This window comes from Gymnoscopelus microlampas (assembly GCF_963454915.1).
Source record: "Gymnoscopelus microlampas genome assembly, chromosome: 24".
Classification (NCBI taxonomy): domain Eukaryota; kingdom Metazoa; phylum Chordata; class Actinopteri; order Myctophiformes; family Myctophidae; genus Gymnoscopelus; species Gymnoscopelus microlampas.
Genome location: NC_139961.1, coordinates 14,718,407 through 14,736,709, shown reverse-complemented (window position 1 = coordinate 14,736,709; position 18,303 = coordinate 14,718,407). Strand labels below are relative to the sequence as shown.

Here is an 18,303-nt window from a genome sequence, read left to right as displayed (position 1 = left end):
AAATATATACATTCAAAGATTTGCACAAAATGTTCACGATTTAAAACAAATAGCAGATCCACAAGCTCATAGAGCTTGTAGATCTGCTATTTTTTCGCTGTACTAATCAGAACCAACTCTCTCGTGCACGCTGCAAGTACGCCAAGAAACCGCCACGTATTTGATATATATTTTTTCTTTTACATTATCGTTGCTGTTGAGCAGAATTTCTTTCCAGAAATGTAATGCCCCACTTCATCATACAAGAGTGTCAAGCTAAAGCAGTGAAAATAGTCGATCTACAAGCTCAAAACGCGTCGCTATGTGACGTATTGTAAGCTTGTAGATCGACTATGTTCAGTGTTTTGTATCATAATATTTTCAACCCATTAAGACATAGGCGGCGGGTGAGTCCGACATTTGGGAAGGCTAGTACGGGACACATGCGCGCGTGCATGCATGTGCCCCCCCCCCCCCGCGCGCACGATTTTTTTCGGGTTTCCCGTGGATAAAGTTACTTTTTTGGTTACTTTATTAAGTTTATTTCGGTTATAGGGTGACAAGCAGTGCTGCGCAGCCTGCGCTGATGTGAACGCAGTAATGCACGTTATTTTCTGCTGAAGGGAGGGGGCGGAGAGGGTGCTCCTTTGATCGGCGGGTAGGCGTGATTGTCACCAGGGGGCTGCAGCGACAGCACACACAATATATAATGCTGCGCACATTTATTATATATAATTTGCTCAATTTCAAAAAATTTCCAGGATAACATTTGGGAAGGCTTAGCCTACCCTAGCCTTCATTACCCGCCGCCTATGCATTAAGACCTGGAACTGTGTCATTTTTAGATTTGAGCTAAAAAGCATTATTTTACACTTTGGGCTATTCAAAAATAGCAGATATACAAGCTCATAGCGCGGCACCGAGTGCCGCGCTACGAGCTTGTAGATCTGCTGTTTTTGAAAATCGTGAAAATGTGTGCAAATCTTTGAATATATATATATTTTTAAAGCAAACATTTGTAACTCAAATCTTTGCTTCTGGGGGGGTCCCTGGAACAAAATATTTTGATGGGGGTCCGCGGCCAAACACATATCATTTTGGGGGTCCTTGACATGAAAAAGTTTGAGCACCACTGATATAGAAACATACGTTTTTCAGAAAACTGTTGGGATTTAGAAGACATGTAGAATCGGCTTCAGGTCTCAATGGGTTAATAGTAACAAAACAGGCATCGGTTTTGAACGATTATTGTTACACGTCATCTCTGTCGGGTGGAACCCTCATATTATGTCCAAAACTGTTACTTTTCAGGATTCACATTCAAATCCACAAGCTCGAAACGCGTGCTTGCAGATCTGCTACTTTTAATGCTTTCGTGTGATGCTGTGGTATGATCGAGTAGGGCATTCATTTATGAAAAAACACAACAAACGTAAAAATAGGGCGACAAGAGGTTTCTGCCAGACAGCAACGATGTGTTTTTAATATCTAACTTTAACCTGCTTCATACATGAGCTGCAGACACTCAAGAAGGAAATGAGAGACAGAGAGACAGACAGACAGAGTTGATTTTGGCGACTAAAACTGAATAAAAACTAAGCTATGATGACTAAAAATAAAAATAAATATATTGACAATTTCGTCAACAAATAACAACTACGCTAACATGTTAGGGAGGGACGAGTGGAGAAAAGATCCTGTGGAACTAAAAGACGAGCCATTTTACAATGCCAAGCCATTTCAATGCCAACGCGTTGCGCTGCGACGCGTTGTGAGCTTGTAGATCGGCTATTTTCAGCATGCAACCAAGTGTAAAATCAGCCATTACGACGCCATCAAGGCACCGCCACAATACATTTTAGTCGACGAAATCAACTGTAGATTTAGTCGACTATAATCTTATGATATTTAGTCAAGTCTAAAACTAGACCAAAACTAAAACATTTCAGATGACTAAAACATAACTAAAGACAGACAGACAGACAGACAGACAGACAGACAGAGTGTATTAAACGTACCCTGACGTTGTATGAATGCAGGCCCCCTGGGTGTTGGATCATGTACTGGGCCAGGTCTGTTTGCTGTAGGCAGAGAGAGAGAGAGAGAGAGAGAGAGAGAGAGAGAGAGAGAGGGGTGGGAGGCATTTACAACATGTTGTATACCCGTTTATAGGAGGAGAAAATTATACATCCCCTTGAGTTGACCCCGTTATTATCCTGCCTGCCAACGTAATTCATTTACTTATACGATCCGTTAAATAGGACCGTTTCTGCAATCAGGGGGTCTCCCACCCACCCACCACCACAGCACCTTCTACAGCCAAGATGGCCGACATTTCTTGTTTCTTGTGCGCTATGAGCTTGTATATCTGCTATTTTTGAATAGCCAAAGAAATAAAAAAATGACACAGATGCGTTCCCGGTCTTAATAGGTTGACATTTTAACAAAAAAAAAAACATATTTTTTTTGTTTTAACCAAAAAATATCACTTGCCCTACTTTTAATTCATCCATTTGTAACTCTGAGAGTCCGCAAATGGAACCAAATTGAACCGTAAGGGTCACACTGTAGTTGAATGAAGGCTTTTGCAGTGTATACGTGGTGGGGAGGCTCCATCTTAGAAAGCCTGTTAAACATGAACCTCACGGAAATCGACTTATAGTGGGATTTATCACACCGAGCAGCGAGATTTGAGGAAAAACTAATATTATCACTATTAAGAAAAGCAACTAAGAATGGGGTCTTTGTTTTGAGCACCATCTGACTGACTAGGACAGAGCAGGTTACATGTACAATATGCTATTGTTATGATCTAACATTTACACAGTGGTGGAAAAAGTACTCAAATTCTTTACTTAAGTAAAAGTACCAATACTGCAATATAGAAATACTCTGTTACAAGTAAAAGCCCAGAATTTAAAATGTACTTGAGTGAAAGTACAAAAGTATTGGCATCAAAATGTACTTAAAGTACCAAAAGTAAAAGTACTGAATATATTTGAAAATAGCAGATCTACAAGCTCACAACGCGTCGCGATGCGACGCGTTGTGAGCTTGTAGATCTGCTATTTCCAAATAGGCTATGTATAAAATAGGGCTGAAGTGGTTAATGTATGTTTCATAATATCATCATTTATATCTGAAAAAGTAACCAGTAACTAAAGTTTTCAAATAATTGTAGTGGAGTAAAAGTACAACATTTGCCTCTGAGATGTAATGGAGTAAAAGTAAAAGTATTGGAAATTGGAAATACTCAAGTAAATTACAAATACCTCAAAACTGTACTTAAGTACAGTACTTAAGTAAATGTACTTAGATTTTTCAAGAATAGCAGATCTACATGCTCATAGCGCGGCACCGAGTGCCGCGCTATGAGCTTGTAGATCTGCTATTTTTGAATAGCCCAAAGAAATCTAAAGTGACACAGATGCGTTCCAGGTCATAATGGGTTAATAAGTTCTTACAGGAGTTCTTACTGTATGGTGTGTGTGACACGAAATGTGAGCTTACCATAATCACAGTAATCCTTAATCATATTCCATCATATTCAAGGGCTTTGGGAGAGAGAAGTGAGACAGACTCCAGTCACTTTCAAATTAGAGCACTGCAGAGGGCAGGTGTGTGTGTGTCTGTGTGTGTCCAGCTGACCCTCGTCAGTGGTGTAAAGTAACTAAGTACATTTACTCAAGTACTGTACTTAAGTACAATTTTGAGGTAGCCTACTTTTACTTTACTGGAGTATTTCCAATTGTCTCTCCTCAGAGGCAAATATTGTACTTTTACTCCACTACAATTATTTGAAAGCTTTAGTTGCTAGTTACTTTGCAGATATAAATGATTAGATTATAAAACATACATTAACCACTTCATCCCTATTTTATACCAATGCTATTTGAAAATAGCCGATCTACAAGCTCACAACGCGTCGTGATGCGACGCGTTTTGAGCTTGTAGATCGGCTATTTTCAAACATTTTAGCACTTTTACTTCTGATACTTTAAGTACATTTTGATACCAATACTTTTGTACTTTACGGACTTTTACTTGTAACGGAGTGCTTCTACATTGCAGTCAGTATTGATACTTTTACTTAAGTAAAACATGCAAGTACATTTTCCAGCACTGAGTCACTCGTTGACGCGGGTGCATTTCGCCTTTCCGACGTTAACGAACCCTATACCTAAACCCTAACCCTAACCCTAACCGCACGCGGAAGCCAGTAGTCGGAGTGGCGAGATGTCGGAATGGAAGGAGCACCCCCGTTGACGCTTGTTAATGTTATGGGATCCAAATGACTGAACTCAGTCGTGGCGAGTGCCAACTTTAATCCATCTGTAACTGGAGGTGTGTCAAGATGGGACCACACACTGAAATTACACTTTATAAAGTGATTAAGTGAACAAAGGGTCTTTATTCAGCTTTTCAAAGGGCTTTGGATGTGCTCCCAATCCTTTTTTTTTCTCTGATGAGGTTTGTCCATTGACCCATTCAATCCGGGAACGCATCTGTGTCATTTCATATTTCTTTGGGCTAATTCAAAAATAGCAGATATACAAACTGCCACACTATGAGCTTGTATATCTGCTATTTTTGAAAATGTGTGCAAATCTTTGAATATATATCTATCTTTCAAATCTTTGCTTCTGGGAGTCCCTGCTGGAACAAAATCATTTACAAATGTTTATTATATTTTCAAGATTGTTTCAAAAATAGCAGATCTACAAGCTCATAGCGCGGCACTCGGTGCCACGCTATGAGCTTGTATATCTGCTATTTTTGAATAGCCCAAATAAATCTTAAAAGTACACAGATTCGTTCCCCGGGTCCTAATGGGTTAAGGATTTAATTTGAGCTGTTTTCTGAGTGTTTCCATTTCACTGGGAAGTGGGCCCACACAGACTGTGTGGGCCCACTGGGCCCACAGTCTGCTCACCAGCACTGTGGAAAATAATCGGTAATGCAAATCACCATTGTCAACAAATAAAAAGACTAGACTAAAATGTTAGTGAGGGACGAGTCGAGAAGAGATCCAGTAGAACTAAAAGACAAGTCATTTTATGTTTGGTTGCGCTCGGGTGTTGCGCTCTGAAAATAGCCGATCTACAAGCTCACGATGCGACGCGCTGCGAGCTTGTAGATCGGCTATTTTCAGCACGCAACCAAGTGTAAAATCAGCCATTACGACGCCATCAAGGCACTGCCAAGATACATTATAGTCGACTAAATCAACTGTAGATTTAGTCGACTATAATCTTATGATATTTAGTCGACTAAAACTAGACAAAAACTAAAACATTTCAAATGACTAAACTATGACTAAAACTAAATGTGATTTTATTCAAAAGACTGTGACTAAAACGAAATAAAACTTTGCTGTCAAAATCAACACTGCTGCGGTGTAGGCTCTTTGATTGCACTGGGTAATTAAAGGAGTGGTTCACCCAAAAAAATACTTAATTTCTATCAATTGCACACCCCATGAAGCCTTGAATTCATGGATTTGTTTTTGTCGCATTCCTAAGCTGATAATTTGATTCCCGTCTCCTACCACCTAATGTATCCGGTAGGAGACACAAAGTATAGATTCTTTGTGTCTCCTACGGCGGAAATAAACACGGCCATCAAATGATTGGCTTAGGAATGCGACAAAAACGAAAATAAATCCATGAATTCAAGAATTTGTGGGGCGTGCAATTGATATAAAATAAGTCATTTTTTGGGTGCTCCTCCTTTAACCCTCAGCCTTTGGGACGCTCCCTTTTTAACTGATTAGTAACTCATTTAGTCTGGTGGGGTTTTCCGTTAGTTCACTAAAGTGAAGCAGTGTTGGGAGCAGTGGTGGAAAGTAACTAAGTACATTTACTTAAGTATACTGTACTTAAGTATACTTTTGAGGTATTTGTACTTTACTTGACTATTTCCAATTTCCAATACGTTTACTTCTAGTCCACCACATCTCAGAGGCAAATCTTGTACTTTTACTCCCCTGTAATTATTTTTAAACTTTAGATACTAGTTGCTTTTCAGATATGAATTATGATATTATGAAACATGCATTAACCACTTTAGCCCTATTTTATACCAAGGCTGTATGAAAATAGCCCATCTACAAGCTCACAACGCGTCGCGATGCGACGCGTTGTGAGCTTGTAGATCTGCTATTTTTCAATTATTTTTGTACTTTAACTTTTGTTACTTTAAGTACATTTTCATGCCATTACTTTTGTACTTTTAATCAAGTAAATTTGGAATTCTGGACTTTTACTTGTGACACATTATTTCTACATTGCATTATTGATACTTTTACTTAAGTAAAGAATTTGAGTACTTTTTCCACCACTGGTTGGGAGCAACACAGTTTTTTTTTTTACCACACTCACAAGAAAATAAGTTGTACTGTTCTAATTTAAGTAAAGCACCTTTGTTAACTTTTTACTGCCTGAAGGCTTGTTTTGTGCGTCAAGCTGATTGCCAGGGAGGGACTGCAACACAGAGAGTGTGCCAATCTAACAGGGAGGAAGGAAGATTGCCACTTCAAACACTGATATACAGTACACACGTGGTCATGACATATAAGTCACGTTACTCACCACATATTCAAACACGAAGGTGAGAGACTCTCTGGTGTGGATGATGTCGTGGAGCAACACGATGTTGGCGTGCTTCAGACCCTTCAGCAGAGAGGCTGCCAACACACAGCACACACACGCACACGCACGCACACACACACACACACACACACACACACACACACACACACACACACACACACACACACACACACACACACACACACAGATGGATTAATGTGGAGACTCGTTGGTGGTCATTTCTGTGTGTGTGTGTGTGTGTGTGTGTGTGTGTGTGTGTGTGTGTGTGTGTGTGTGTGTGTGTGTGTGTGTGTGTGTGTGTGTGTGTGTGTGTGTGTGTGTGTGTGTGTGTGTGTGTGTTGTGTGCATGTGTCTCACCTTCTCTGATTGCAGTGAATGGTACTCCCTCCTCTGTCTTCATGCGGATCACCTTCAGAGCCACCAGGTGACCATTTATCCTATGTTTGTGTGTGTGTGTGTGTGTGTGTGTGTGTGTGTGTGTGTGTGTGTGTGTGTGTGTGTGTGTGTGTGTGCGTGTGCGTGTGTGTGTGTGTGTGTGAGAGAGACAGACAGACAGACAGACAGACAGACAGACAGACAGACAGAAGAGAGTGGAGATAAAGAGAGGGAGAGAACGTTATTTTTAATGAACCATAAAACTCACAAAGCAGAAAGCCAGACATCAGCATGCAATTTACAATTCAGACATTTAACAGACTCCAGCTCTTATCCAGAGCAACTTGTGCGAGCTGCAAGTTCATAGTAAGTAGCATGAACCCTAGTCCAAGGGCTTTCAAACTTTTCAGGCCGCGACCCCCAAACTAATCATATTTGAACTGTGGACCCACCAAAATAATCATATTTGAACTGTGAACCCACCAAAATAATCATATTTGAAGTGTGGACCCCCCAAAATAATCATATTTGAACTGTGGACCAACCAAAACAATCATATTTGAACTGGGGACCTACCAAAATAATCATATTTGAACTGGGGACCCACCAAACTAATCATATTTGAACTGGGGACCCACCAAAACAATCATATTTGAACTGGGGACCCACCAAAACAATCATATTTGAACTGGGGACCCACCAAAATAATCATATTTGAACTGGGGACCCACCAAATAATCATATTTGAACTGGGGACCCACCAAACTAATCATATTTGAACTGGGGACCCCCCAAAATATTCATATTTGAACTGGGGACCCCCCAAAATATTCATATTTGAACTGGGGACCCACCAAGATATTCAAATTTGAACTGGGGACCCCCCAAAATATTCATATTTGAACTGGGGACCCACCAAAATATTCAAATTTGAACTGGGGACCCCCCAAAATATTCATATTTGAACTGGGGACCCACCAAAATATTCAAATTTGAACTGGGGACCCTGACAAGCACTTGGAATTGTAGCCATTACATTTAGTTTGACTCGGCTCCACAGAAAACGTGTGTTGGACTCGGTTCAGATCCCCCCCCCCCCCCCACCCCAACCCGCCTCACTTCCTCTTCCTGCATTGACAAAAAAAACAACCTAAACATCTCCTCATGAACCACTTTACGACCCAACAAACTCCTGGGCGAATCAAACTTCAGAGAGACCCCCTGATCCAATTAAAACCCATTTCCTAGGAGGTGTTTCCACTGAGCCAATGGTGGTCTTGTTATGGGATCCGTGTCGTTTTATTTCCTTATATGGAAGCGGAGCGCGCACAGTGGTGGAAAAAAGTACTCACATTACCTCAATATTGTACTTAAGTACAGTACATATGTGCACGTTAGCGACAGGCTGCCAGAAAAAGAACTTCTAGGCTCTGTTTTTTTATACGTGGCGGGATGACCTTATAAAATGAAGAAGTTTATGAGATCTGAGCCCTGTTATTATTATATAACGGACTAATAAAGAGTTCCAGAGAGATTGCCTGGGCATTTTACTTGGCATCAGTGGTGTAAAGTAACTAAGTATATTTACTAAAGTACATTTACTTGAGTGCACAACAAATTGTGGAGTAAACATTGGCCGCGGGGGGTCCATGGCCAAATACTTATCATTTTGGGTGGTCCTTGACATGGAAAAGTTGGAGCACCACTGATATAGCAACATACTGTTAGGATTTAGAAAACATTTTTAGATAGGCATTTGGCCACGGACCCCCTATCTCACAATGTTTTGTTCCAGGGACCCCCCCAGAAGCAAAGATTTGAGTTACAAATGTTCGCTTTAAAATATATATTCAAATATTCGCAGAAATTGTCAAGATTTTTCAAAAAATAGCAGATCTACAAGCTCGCGCTATGAGCTTGTAGATCTGCTCTTTTCAAAAAGCCAAATAAATCTTATATATGACACTGATGCGTTCCCGGTCTTAATGGGTTACTAACTTACAGGACAGGTCTCACAACAACACTATTATTAGGCAGCAAAACGCTGCATCATGCTAGCCGCTTGGACAGGCCGAAGCTGAAACGTATTCCTTTTACACCCTTTTGGATGGAAATTAAACCCAGACAGGTGACTCAGGCATTTTGGGCAGATGCGGCCAAACCCACGACATCTGCTTTCAACTTGCATACGGAATCGTATGGAATCGTCGCGTTGTGAGCTTGTAGATCTGCCATTTTCAAACATTTTAGTACTTTTACTTTTTCCGTGGTTCTGGTGACTTGTCCTGCCCTCCTAATACGTAAGGGGGGCGTGTTTTCTCAACACGGTCTCCTCACGTACTGTATTAGAAGGAAAATATCAGTCACCAGAACCAAGGACGGGTGTTTCTGATGAATCTAACATGGTTAAAATGGAGTTTGAAGTTACAATGGGTTTGTATAGAAAGGGGGCGTGTCTGATCAAATGAATATCGAATATCTAAATACTGAATCAAGCAACTTGAAAAACGGTCCAGGGGGCTCACAGACAGTGTTGCCAGATTCTGTGAGAGAAACAAGCAACCAGGTCTAGGAAAACCAGCCCAAAAGAAGCAACTATGAGCACTTGAGGGACTGTACATCCGACACTATGACCTGCAGCACAGGGGTCCCACAGGGGACTGTGCTTGCCCCCCTTCTCTTTACCCTGTACACAGCAGAGTTCAGACACTGCTCGGAGATGTGCCACCTGCAGAAGTTCTCCGACGACACAGCCATCGTCGGGTGTATTAAGGGGGGAGAGGAGGGGGAGTACAGGAAAGTGATAGAGGACTTTGTGAGCTGGAGCCACTTGAACAAGCTACAGCTAAACGTTTCCAAGACCAAGGAGATCGTTATTGACTTTAGGAGAACCCGCCCCACCCCACAGCCAGTTTCCATCGGGGGGGTGGAGGTTGAGGTGGTCGAGTCCTATAAGTTTCTGGGGGTGCAGCTTGATCACAAACTGGACTGGGCAGCAAATACGAACAGTCTTTATAAGAAGGGTCAGAGCAGGCTGTATTTCCTCAGGAGACTGGCCTCTTTTAACATCTGCAGGAAGCTCCTTCAGATGTTTTACCAGTCTGTGGTTTCCAGCGTGGTCTTCTATGCTGTGGTGTGTTGGGGAGGTAACGCCAGACAGAGAGACACAGTCAGACTGGACAGACTGATTAGGAGGGCCGGTAAGGTCATAGGGACTGGGACTGAGCTTGAGTCAGTGGTGGCTATGGCAGAGAGGAGGACCCTTGCCAAGGCACTGTCCATTCTGGATGACGCCAGCCACCCACTGCATGCAGCACTACACGCACAGAAGAGCAATTTTAGCAACAGGCTCAGATCACTGCAGTGTAGCACGGACAGATTCAGGAACTCTTTTATTCCAAGGGCCATTAGGCTGCACAATGATGCACTAGGGGAGAGAGGAGGGAGAGGGAGAGGGTTGACCAGCTGATCTATATTTATTTGTTAGCTGTGCTTCTTTTTAACTGTTTTTACCTAGGCTTTTTAACTGCTTATAACTGATAGTTTTTTATTATTGTATTCATTCCCATTGGTGTAATGTTTTTTTAAATGTTTACCATCCTTTTTTATTGACTTCTGTATGGATGTATTGCACTGGTGCCGATGAGCAAAACAAATTTCCTTCGGGATCAATAAAGTATATATCTATCTATCTATCTATCTTTAACATATCCATCAGCTATTTGAAAATAGCCGATCTACAAGCTCACAACGCGTCGCGATGCGACGCGTTGTGAGCTGGTAGATCGGCTATTTTCAAACACAATCTTGTGGGGACATTATAATAAGCAGATATGGCAACCCTGCTCACAAAAGCCTGAGTAGGCGATAAAATGACCAAAAGTTGTTTTTTTTAAGTGAAATATCCCTTTAAGTAAAGAAATGTCAGTACTTTTTCCACCACTGCCCATGCTTTGTTGTTTTTAGGTGGTACCGTACCTGCTGATTCCCTTATAGACGGTGGCGTACGCCCCCTCTCCCAGCTTCTCCAGGTTCAGGTAGGAGTTGGCCGTTCCAAACTGGAGCCCATTGTTCTGACACGGCACGCACGCACGCGCACACACACACACACACACACACACACACACACACACACACACACACACACACACACACACACACACACACACACACACACACACACACACACACACACACACACACACACACACACACACACACACACACACACACACACACACACACACACACACACACACACACACACACACACACACACACACACACACACACACAGTTATGGAAAAATTGATAACTTATGCCAAGTATCGGATTCCCACAAAAAGCAGAAGTTCGAGAAGTGTTGAGACACAATCACCATTTATTCAGGAGATCCCCGTCTGCTCCACACACCAACGTATGTAGACCAGCCCTTTCCTAACAGTTTGCTACCTCTTTTATACAAGTCAAGAGGGAAAAATAGACTCAAATGAAGTGGTCACACATGCTCTAATATGGACATACGGAAAGAAATAGACATCACACTTCATACCTTAAAAGGACATTTCTCCAGAGCAAGGAGGAAACACTATTGTAAACCCATGACAGGTGACATGGGCCTGTCACCTACACAGCTGTTCTCTGAGAATGAGAGTTAACCAGAATTAGCCTAAATATAATTAGAATTTGTCAGGCTGCCATAACAGTCCCTCCTTTGACTATATCTCATAGTCACTTAGACAGTATGACATTCTAAATATTTTCAAAATTCTTCACCACCCTTCACTTATCTGACCACAAGTCTAGGCGAAAACCTTATTATTTTAATATCTTTTGTATTGATTTTTAAAGGAAATTCCTAAACGGCCCTCATTGCCTTTTTGCAACGTTTGTCTCTTTTTGAGCGACCACCATATGGCCTGTAGTCAGTGGAAGGGAAAAGCATGTCAGTCATCAAAATACAGTCATCACAAAGAAAATAAAACACTCCACATCTAACTTAAAATAAACCCACATCTATAAAATACACACAAACAAAACAAAAAAACATTTTCCTCTAACCCCTCTTCCCCATAGCTAAATAATATCGTTATTATTGAATGGTGGCACCCACTGTGGTCTTGGCCGCACCACCACCTCAGGTGATGGTCCAATGATTTTTGCCATTACTGCTTTAATGCAAGCAGAGATGCACAAAAACACCAAAAATAGCACAATTATGGTAGTGACAATCAAGACCAGAGTACGTGTCAACGTGTTCCCAATTCCCCCAAACCAATTTTCGAAAATCCCCCAGAATTCTCCTCCGTGATTTTTGTGCAGTTCACTTACACCAGCTAAGGTATCCTCATGTAATTTGGTAATTGCCTTTGTAGGGTCACTTACAAAACTGCAGCATTCCATTTCTATAACTCGGCAAGTTCCACCCTGACTTGCAAGCATGATATCTAAAGCCATCCTGTTTTGCAAAGAAATCGTTTTAATTTCATTCACCTCAGTTGCCAGTGCCCCTATGGCTGCATCTGAATCATTCATGTGTCTTTCCAGTACCGTAGACAAGGCCTCCAATTCGTTTTGAGTGTTATAGGTTCCATAATTTGGTATAATTACCCCTAATACTTTTTGCCACCAGGACAGTGTCCTTTTTTTACGACTAGTTTTTCTCAAATTCTGTGAGTATGCAGCTTGAATCTCGGTACCACTTACACGCCTGATCATTGGGATGATGTGAGCCAAATAGCACGTCCCCTGGCTGTTAACTGGAAGGTGCGTGTATGCTTTATCTCCACACACTGCATATACCTTTTCTGGCAGATAGGAAGGACGGCTAAGGTTGGTTAGCATTAGTGTCCCTTTTTCACAGAAACTTTTACCTACAAGTACATTATTATTTTTGTTCTGGTTCTGATGCCCAGAGAAACAATATTTTACTACAAGTCAAGAGGGAAAAATAGACTCAAATGAAGTGGTCACACATGCTCTAATATGGACATACGGAAAGAAATAGACATCACACTTCATACCTTAAAAGGACATTTCTCCAGAGCAAGGAGGAAACACTATTGTAAACCCATGACAGGTGACATGGGCCTGTCACCTACACAGCTGTTCTCTGAGAATGAGAGTTAACCAGAATTAGCCTAAATATAATTAGAATTTGTCAGGCTGCCATAACAACACACACACACACACACACACACACACACACACATTAAAGACTGTAGGAACATACTGTAGTGTACGCCACCTGCTGGACACCTGCCTTCAGTGGTGGAAAAAAAAGTACTCAGATGTTTTACTCAACCCATTTTGGGCGGGAATCCCTTTTTGTAACTATACCTTTCAGGGCGGGGGTCCCTTTTGGGGTTCCTGTTGTTATGTACAGTATATAGAGCGTCGCAGTTCACGCCCACTTCCTGGTGCAGGAAGTAAATACTCGATGCATTTTTCCCATTGACTTTTACAAAGATATTTATATAAATTAATTTAAGCCTAGAATCAAGCTATCCAGGATCCTGGTGAATCATGACCATAAAACGTTTGATTCTGTGAAAAAACTTTTTTGAAAACGGCAAAACAAAGGGTATTTATTAAACATAGTATATCATATCATTAAATATAAAATAAAAATAAAATCACAGAAAAAAAGGTTTTATGGTCATCATTCACCAGGATCCTGGATGGCTTGATTCTAGGCTTAAATTGATTGATATAAATATTTTTGGAAAAGTCAATGGGAAAAATGCATCGAGTGTTTACTTCCGGCACCAGGAAGTGGCGGAACTGCGACGCTCTATAGCAGCATTTCACTTGTAGCAGAGTAATTCTACATTGCAGTATTGATACTTTTACTTAGTAAAACATATCAGTACTTTTCCCACCTCCACTGACACCTTCCTGACAGATGAAAATGTCAAAACAGGTAAAACGGAGGACACACCAACGAAACCCAGACACCCGGCTGTGGTCGTCTCGTCGGGTCACTCACCCACTTGAAGTCGGTCGGCTCGAAGGCTTTCCCGCCCAGGGGGTCGCTGTTGCTCCGCCCCCTCTGCACCCGCAGCCTGCGCACCTGCAGGGTGTGAAACCAGTGGGGCTCGGCCTTGGAGAAGGACGGGTCAGATGGGTCGTTCAGCTGAGGGGGGAGAGAGAGGGAGAGGGAGAGAGAGAGAGAGTGAGATAGTTAGTTTAATTTATTGTCCACGTGGGGAAATTTGTCTTCGGTCTCAACAACAGTAAAAAAAAAAAAAAAAACAGTAAGTTACAACAACAGCAACACCACACAATTATTTTCTCATGGCAAACAAAAAAAAAGTGCAGGACAACAGTGGCAAATACTAAGGAAAAAACAACAAATCTAGCGAGACATTGTATCATTCAGTGCCTTAATTCATTAGGGATGTTTTTTTTTTAAATGTTAAGGTCCTTACACACCGGGGCGATTTTTTCGTGCGAATAATGCGTTTTTTTTTTAAACCTTATAAAGTCAATGGCTCCGTACATGGAGCGAAAAAGCGAAGCGAAAAAGCGTCTTTTAATTATTCGGAACGAGTCCGAATTTTGCGTATATTCGCTATATTCGCCGGTGTGTAACAACCTTTACGGTTAGCTTTTGGTACTTTGTACCGTCTCCCAGAGGGAAGTAGTTCGAACGCCCTGCAGAGCGGACGAGAGGGGTCGTTTGCTAGCTTGACAGCTTGTTTACGAAGTACCTCCTTGTAGATACAGCTTAAATGTTCCCGTCTCTTCCCAGTGATTTTTGAGGCTATAGGTTCACTATTCGCTGCAGCTTGCCTCTCTACCTTTTACATTAAGATTGCCATACAACATTGCCATGTTAAAGGTCAAGATTCCCTCTATCGGGTTTCTATAGACTGTTTCCATGATATGCTTGCTCACTCCCCTAGGAGAGGGGTCTTCAACGTTTTCAGGCCAAGGACCCCCTAGCTGAGAGAGAGATGAAGCAGGGACCCCCTCTATATTGTATAAAATTGTGTTTCAGATTATTTTGGTTTACTTGGTCTGCTCTTTTTTCCCTCTACACCTATACCTCTTTGCCAAAAATAGCAGATCTACAAGCTCTCAACGCCTCGCGCTGCGAGGCGTTGTGAGCTTGTAGATCTGCTATTTTTGGCTACATTTCTCCTCAGAAAAGGGGATGCTAGAGTTCAAGTGGTTAATGTAAAAAAAAAGAAATCATATCACACAAAGATTTGGCGGACCCCCTGTAGTAACTCTGAGGACCCCTTGGGGGTCCCGGACCCCCTGTTGAAGACCCCTGCTCTAGGAGTTGAGCTTGCGTAGTAGGTGGAGGCGTTGGTTACAAGTTCTAAAAATCTACTACCTCCACTAGAGAGAGAGAGAGAGAGAGAGAGAGAGAGAGAGAGAGAGAGAGAGAGAGAGAGAGAGAGAGAGAGAGAGAGAGAGAGAGAGAGAGAGACACACAGAATGAGACAAAGTGGAAGAGACAAGGTGGAAGGCAGATGGATGGATGGACAAAGAGACATCCTTCCATGGATGGATGGATGCTGGGTGGACAGACGGACGGACGGACGAACAGACAGGCAAATATTGTACTTTTACTCCACTACAATTATTTGAAAACTTTAGTTACTAGTTACTTTGTAGATTGTGATTATTATCGCAAAACATACATTAACCACTTCAGCCCCTATATATACTGGGCATTTCGGCCATTTGAAAATAGCCGATCTACAAGCTCACAATGAGCTTGTAGATCGGCTATTTTCAAAATATTTGTATACATTTGGAAACTTGAAATGGGACATTCTGCATAATGAGTACTTTTACTTTTGATACTTTAAAGACGGGGTGCCGTGATTTTCAGTGATCCCCGCCACCCCCCCCGCCCCCCCCTAAAACATAATCATCAGATATGGTTATACTAGGAGGAAGATTTTTTTCAAAAAAGTGTACAGAAAGTGTTAAAATTATGTTTTATGTGGACACGCCTCCAGTTCATTAAGTAAACCTGGTTCTCACCTTAGCACCTCCTCCACCACCTTAGCACCACCCACCTGTCCTAGTCCCTCCTCCTCCTCCTCATGCCCACACCTGTTGTGTTATGATATTGAGGGGGAGGGTATCTTTTTACTGTGTCATTAAAGTGCTGTTTTTCTATTGGCATGTTTGATCCTCAAGGTTTCAGCCTCCAGGAAGAAAAAAAAATAGTCAGAGAAGACATAAAACACCATAAAAACACCACCAGGGGGCTTAATGAAGTTCTATCAACCTCATAGACACATGAAAAACAGAAAAAGTGCAAAACCATGGCACCACCACTTGAAGTACATTTTGATGCCAATACTTTTGCACTTTTACTCAAGTACATTTTGAATTCCGGACATTTAAATGTAACAGAGTATTTCTACATTGCGGTATCGATACTTTTACTAAAGTAAAAAATGTGAGTGCTTTTTCCACCACTGCAGACAGACAGACAGACAGACAGACAGACAGACAGACAGACAGACAGACAAACAGACAGACAGACAGACAGACAGACAGTGATGAACACGGTGAGAGACACATATATATATAAATAGCTCTCTATTAGCCGCTGACAGTGCAAGGCGATACAGTGTCGACCCAGGTGATACATAGCTCCGTGGGGGCCCAGGGGGGCCCCGATCCATCATCTGCCCATGCAGTGACAGTGGCCCTCCCATCCATTCACTCTCTGTCTACTTTAACCCATTGAGACCGGAAGCCGATTCTACATGTCTCCTAAATCTCAACAGTATTCTGAAAAACGTATGTTTCTATATCAGCGGGGCTCAATCTTTTTCATGTCAATGACCCCCAAAATTATATGTATTTGGCCGCGGACCCCCATCAAAATATCTTGTTCCAGGGACCCCCCAGAAGCAAAGATTTGAGTTAAAAATGTTCGCTTTAAAAAAATATATATTCAAAGATTTGCACACATTTTCACGATAAAAAAAAAATAGCAGATCTACAAGCTCATAGCGCGGCACTCGGTGCCGCGCTATGAGCTTGTATATCTGCTATTTTTGAATAGCCCAAAGTGTAAAATAATGCTTTTTAGCAGAAATCTAATAATGACACAGTTCCAGGTCTTAATGGGTTAATGGGAAATAAAGTGGATTTATAAATCTACCACAGAAACTTGTAGTCCTGCTGGGACACGGACACAGAGACGAAACTGTACATACTTTTTGCATTTTCGGCATTTCGCGAGTTCTGTGTCACCATTCTACCTGTTTTTTATTGATGTTATTCCTTGGTCTTAGCCTTTTCTTGGTGTTTGTTTCCTGATAAAGTAGATTTTCTTTAGTTGTTTTCTCTTCCCCCCCCAATGTAAAGCGTCTTTGGGTACGCTCAATTAGAGAAATTATTATTCGTGAGACCGACTAAACTAGGAAACGTGCTGCTGACCAGTGTTGATTTTGTAAACTAAAACTATGACAAACTTTCACCTTTTTTCACTGACGAAAACTAAATAAAAACTAAGCTACGATGACTAAAACTAAGACTAAATATATTGACAATTTCGTCAAACAAATAAAAACTAGACTAAAATGTTAGTGAGGGACTAGTGGAGACGAGATCCAGTAGAACTAAAAGACGAGTCATTTTATGTCGGGTGTTGCGCTCTGAAAATAGCAGATCTACAAGCTCACAACGCGTCGCGCTGCGACGCGTTGTGATCTTGTAGATCGGCTATTATCAGCATGCAACCAAGTGTAAAATCAGGCGTTACGACGCCATCAAGGCACCGCCAGAACACATTTTAGTCGACTAAATCAACTGTAGATTTAGTCGACACTAATCTTATGATATTTAGTCGACTAAAACTAGACTAACAGTACAACATTTCAGATGACTAAAATATGACTAAAACTAAATGGATTTTTATTCAAAAGACTATGACTCATGAGTCATGACGATTCCATGTCTTGGGTGATTTTATGAACCGCGTGAAGCACATGCACGCAACTAAAACCTCGCTCTACTTTCTGCATGCTCAACAGAATGCATTACGGTCGGTCACACACAAGCAGTGGTGGGAAAAGTACTCAAATATTTTACTTAAGTGAAAGTATCAATACTGCATTGTAGAAATTTAGTAAAAGTCAGGAATTCCAAATTTACTTGAGTAAAAGTACAACCATATTGGTACCATATTGGAATGTACTTAAAAGTACTAAAAGTATAAAGTACTCATTATGAAGAATGTCCAATTTCACAACTTATATATACAAATATTTTGAAAATAGCAGATCTACAAGCTCACAATGCATCGCGATGCGACGCATTGTGGGCTTGTAGATCGGCTATTTTCAAATGGCCAAAA

General features: G+C 41.5%; 1 protein-coding gene across 1 annotated transcript in view; it reads right to left on the bottom strand.

Annotated features, from left to right (window-relative positions):
- The window catches only part of cdk15 (cyclin-dependent kinase 15), a 107,525-nt gene that overhangs the window by 54,845 nt on the left and 34,377 nt on the right, over positions 1-18,303 (bottom strand). The window contains exons 3-7 of the mRNA XM_084050704.1: positions 13,954-14,100; positions 10,944-11,038; positions 6,948-7,027; positions 6,570-6,664; positions 1,998-2,060 (exon numbers count right to left, since the gene is read on the bottom strand). Of these exons, the coding sequence (XP_083906830.1) occupies positions 1,998-2,060; positions 6,570-6,664; positions 6,948-7,027; positions 10,944-11,038; positions 13,954-14,100 (480 nt within the window). The remainder of the gene's footprint in view (positions 1-1,997; positions 2,061-6,569; positions 6,665-6,947; positions 7,028-10,943; positions 11,039-13,953; positions 14,101-18,303) is intronic.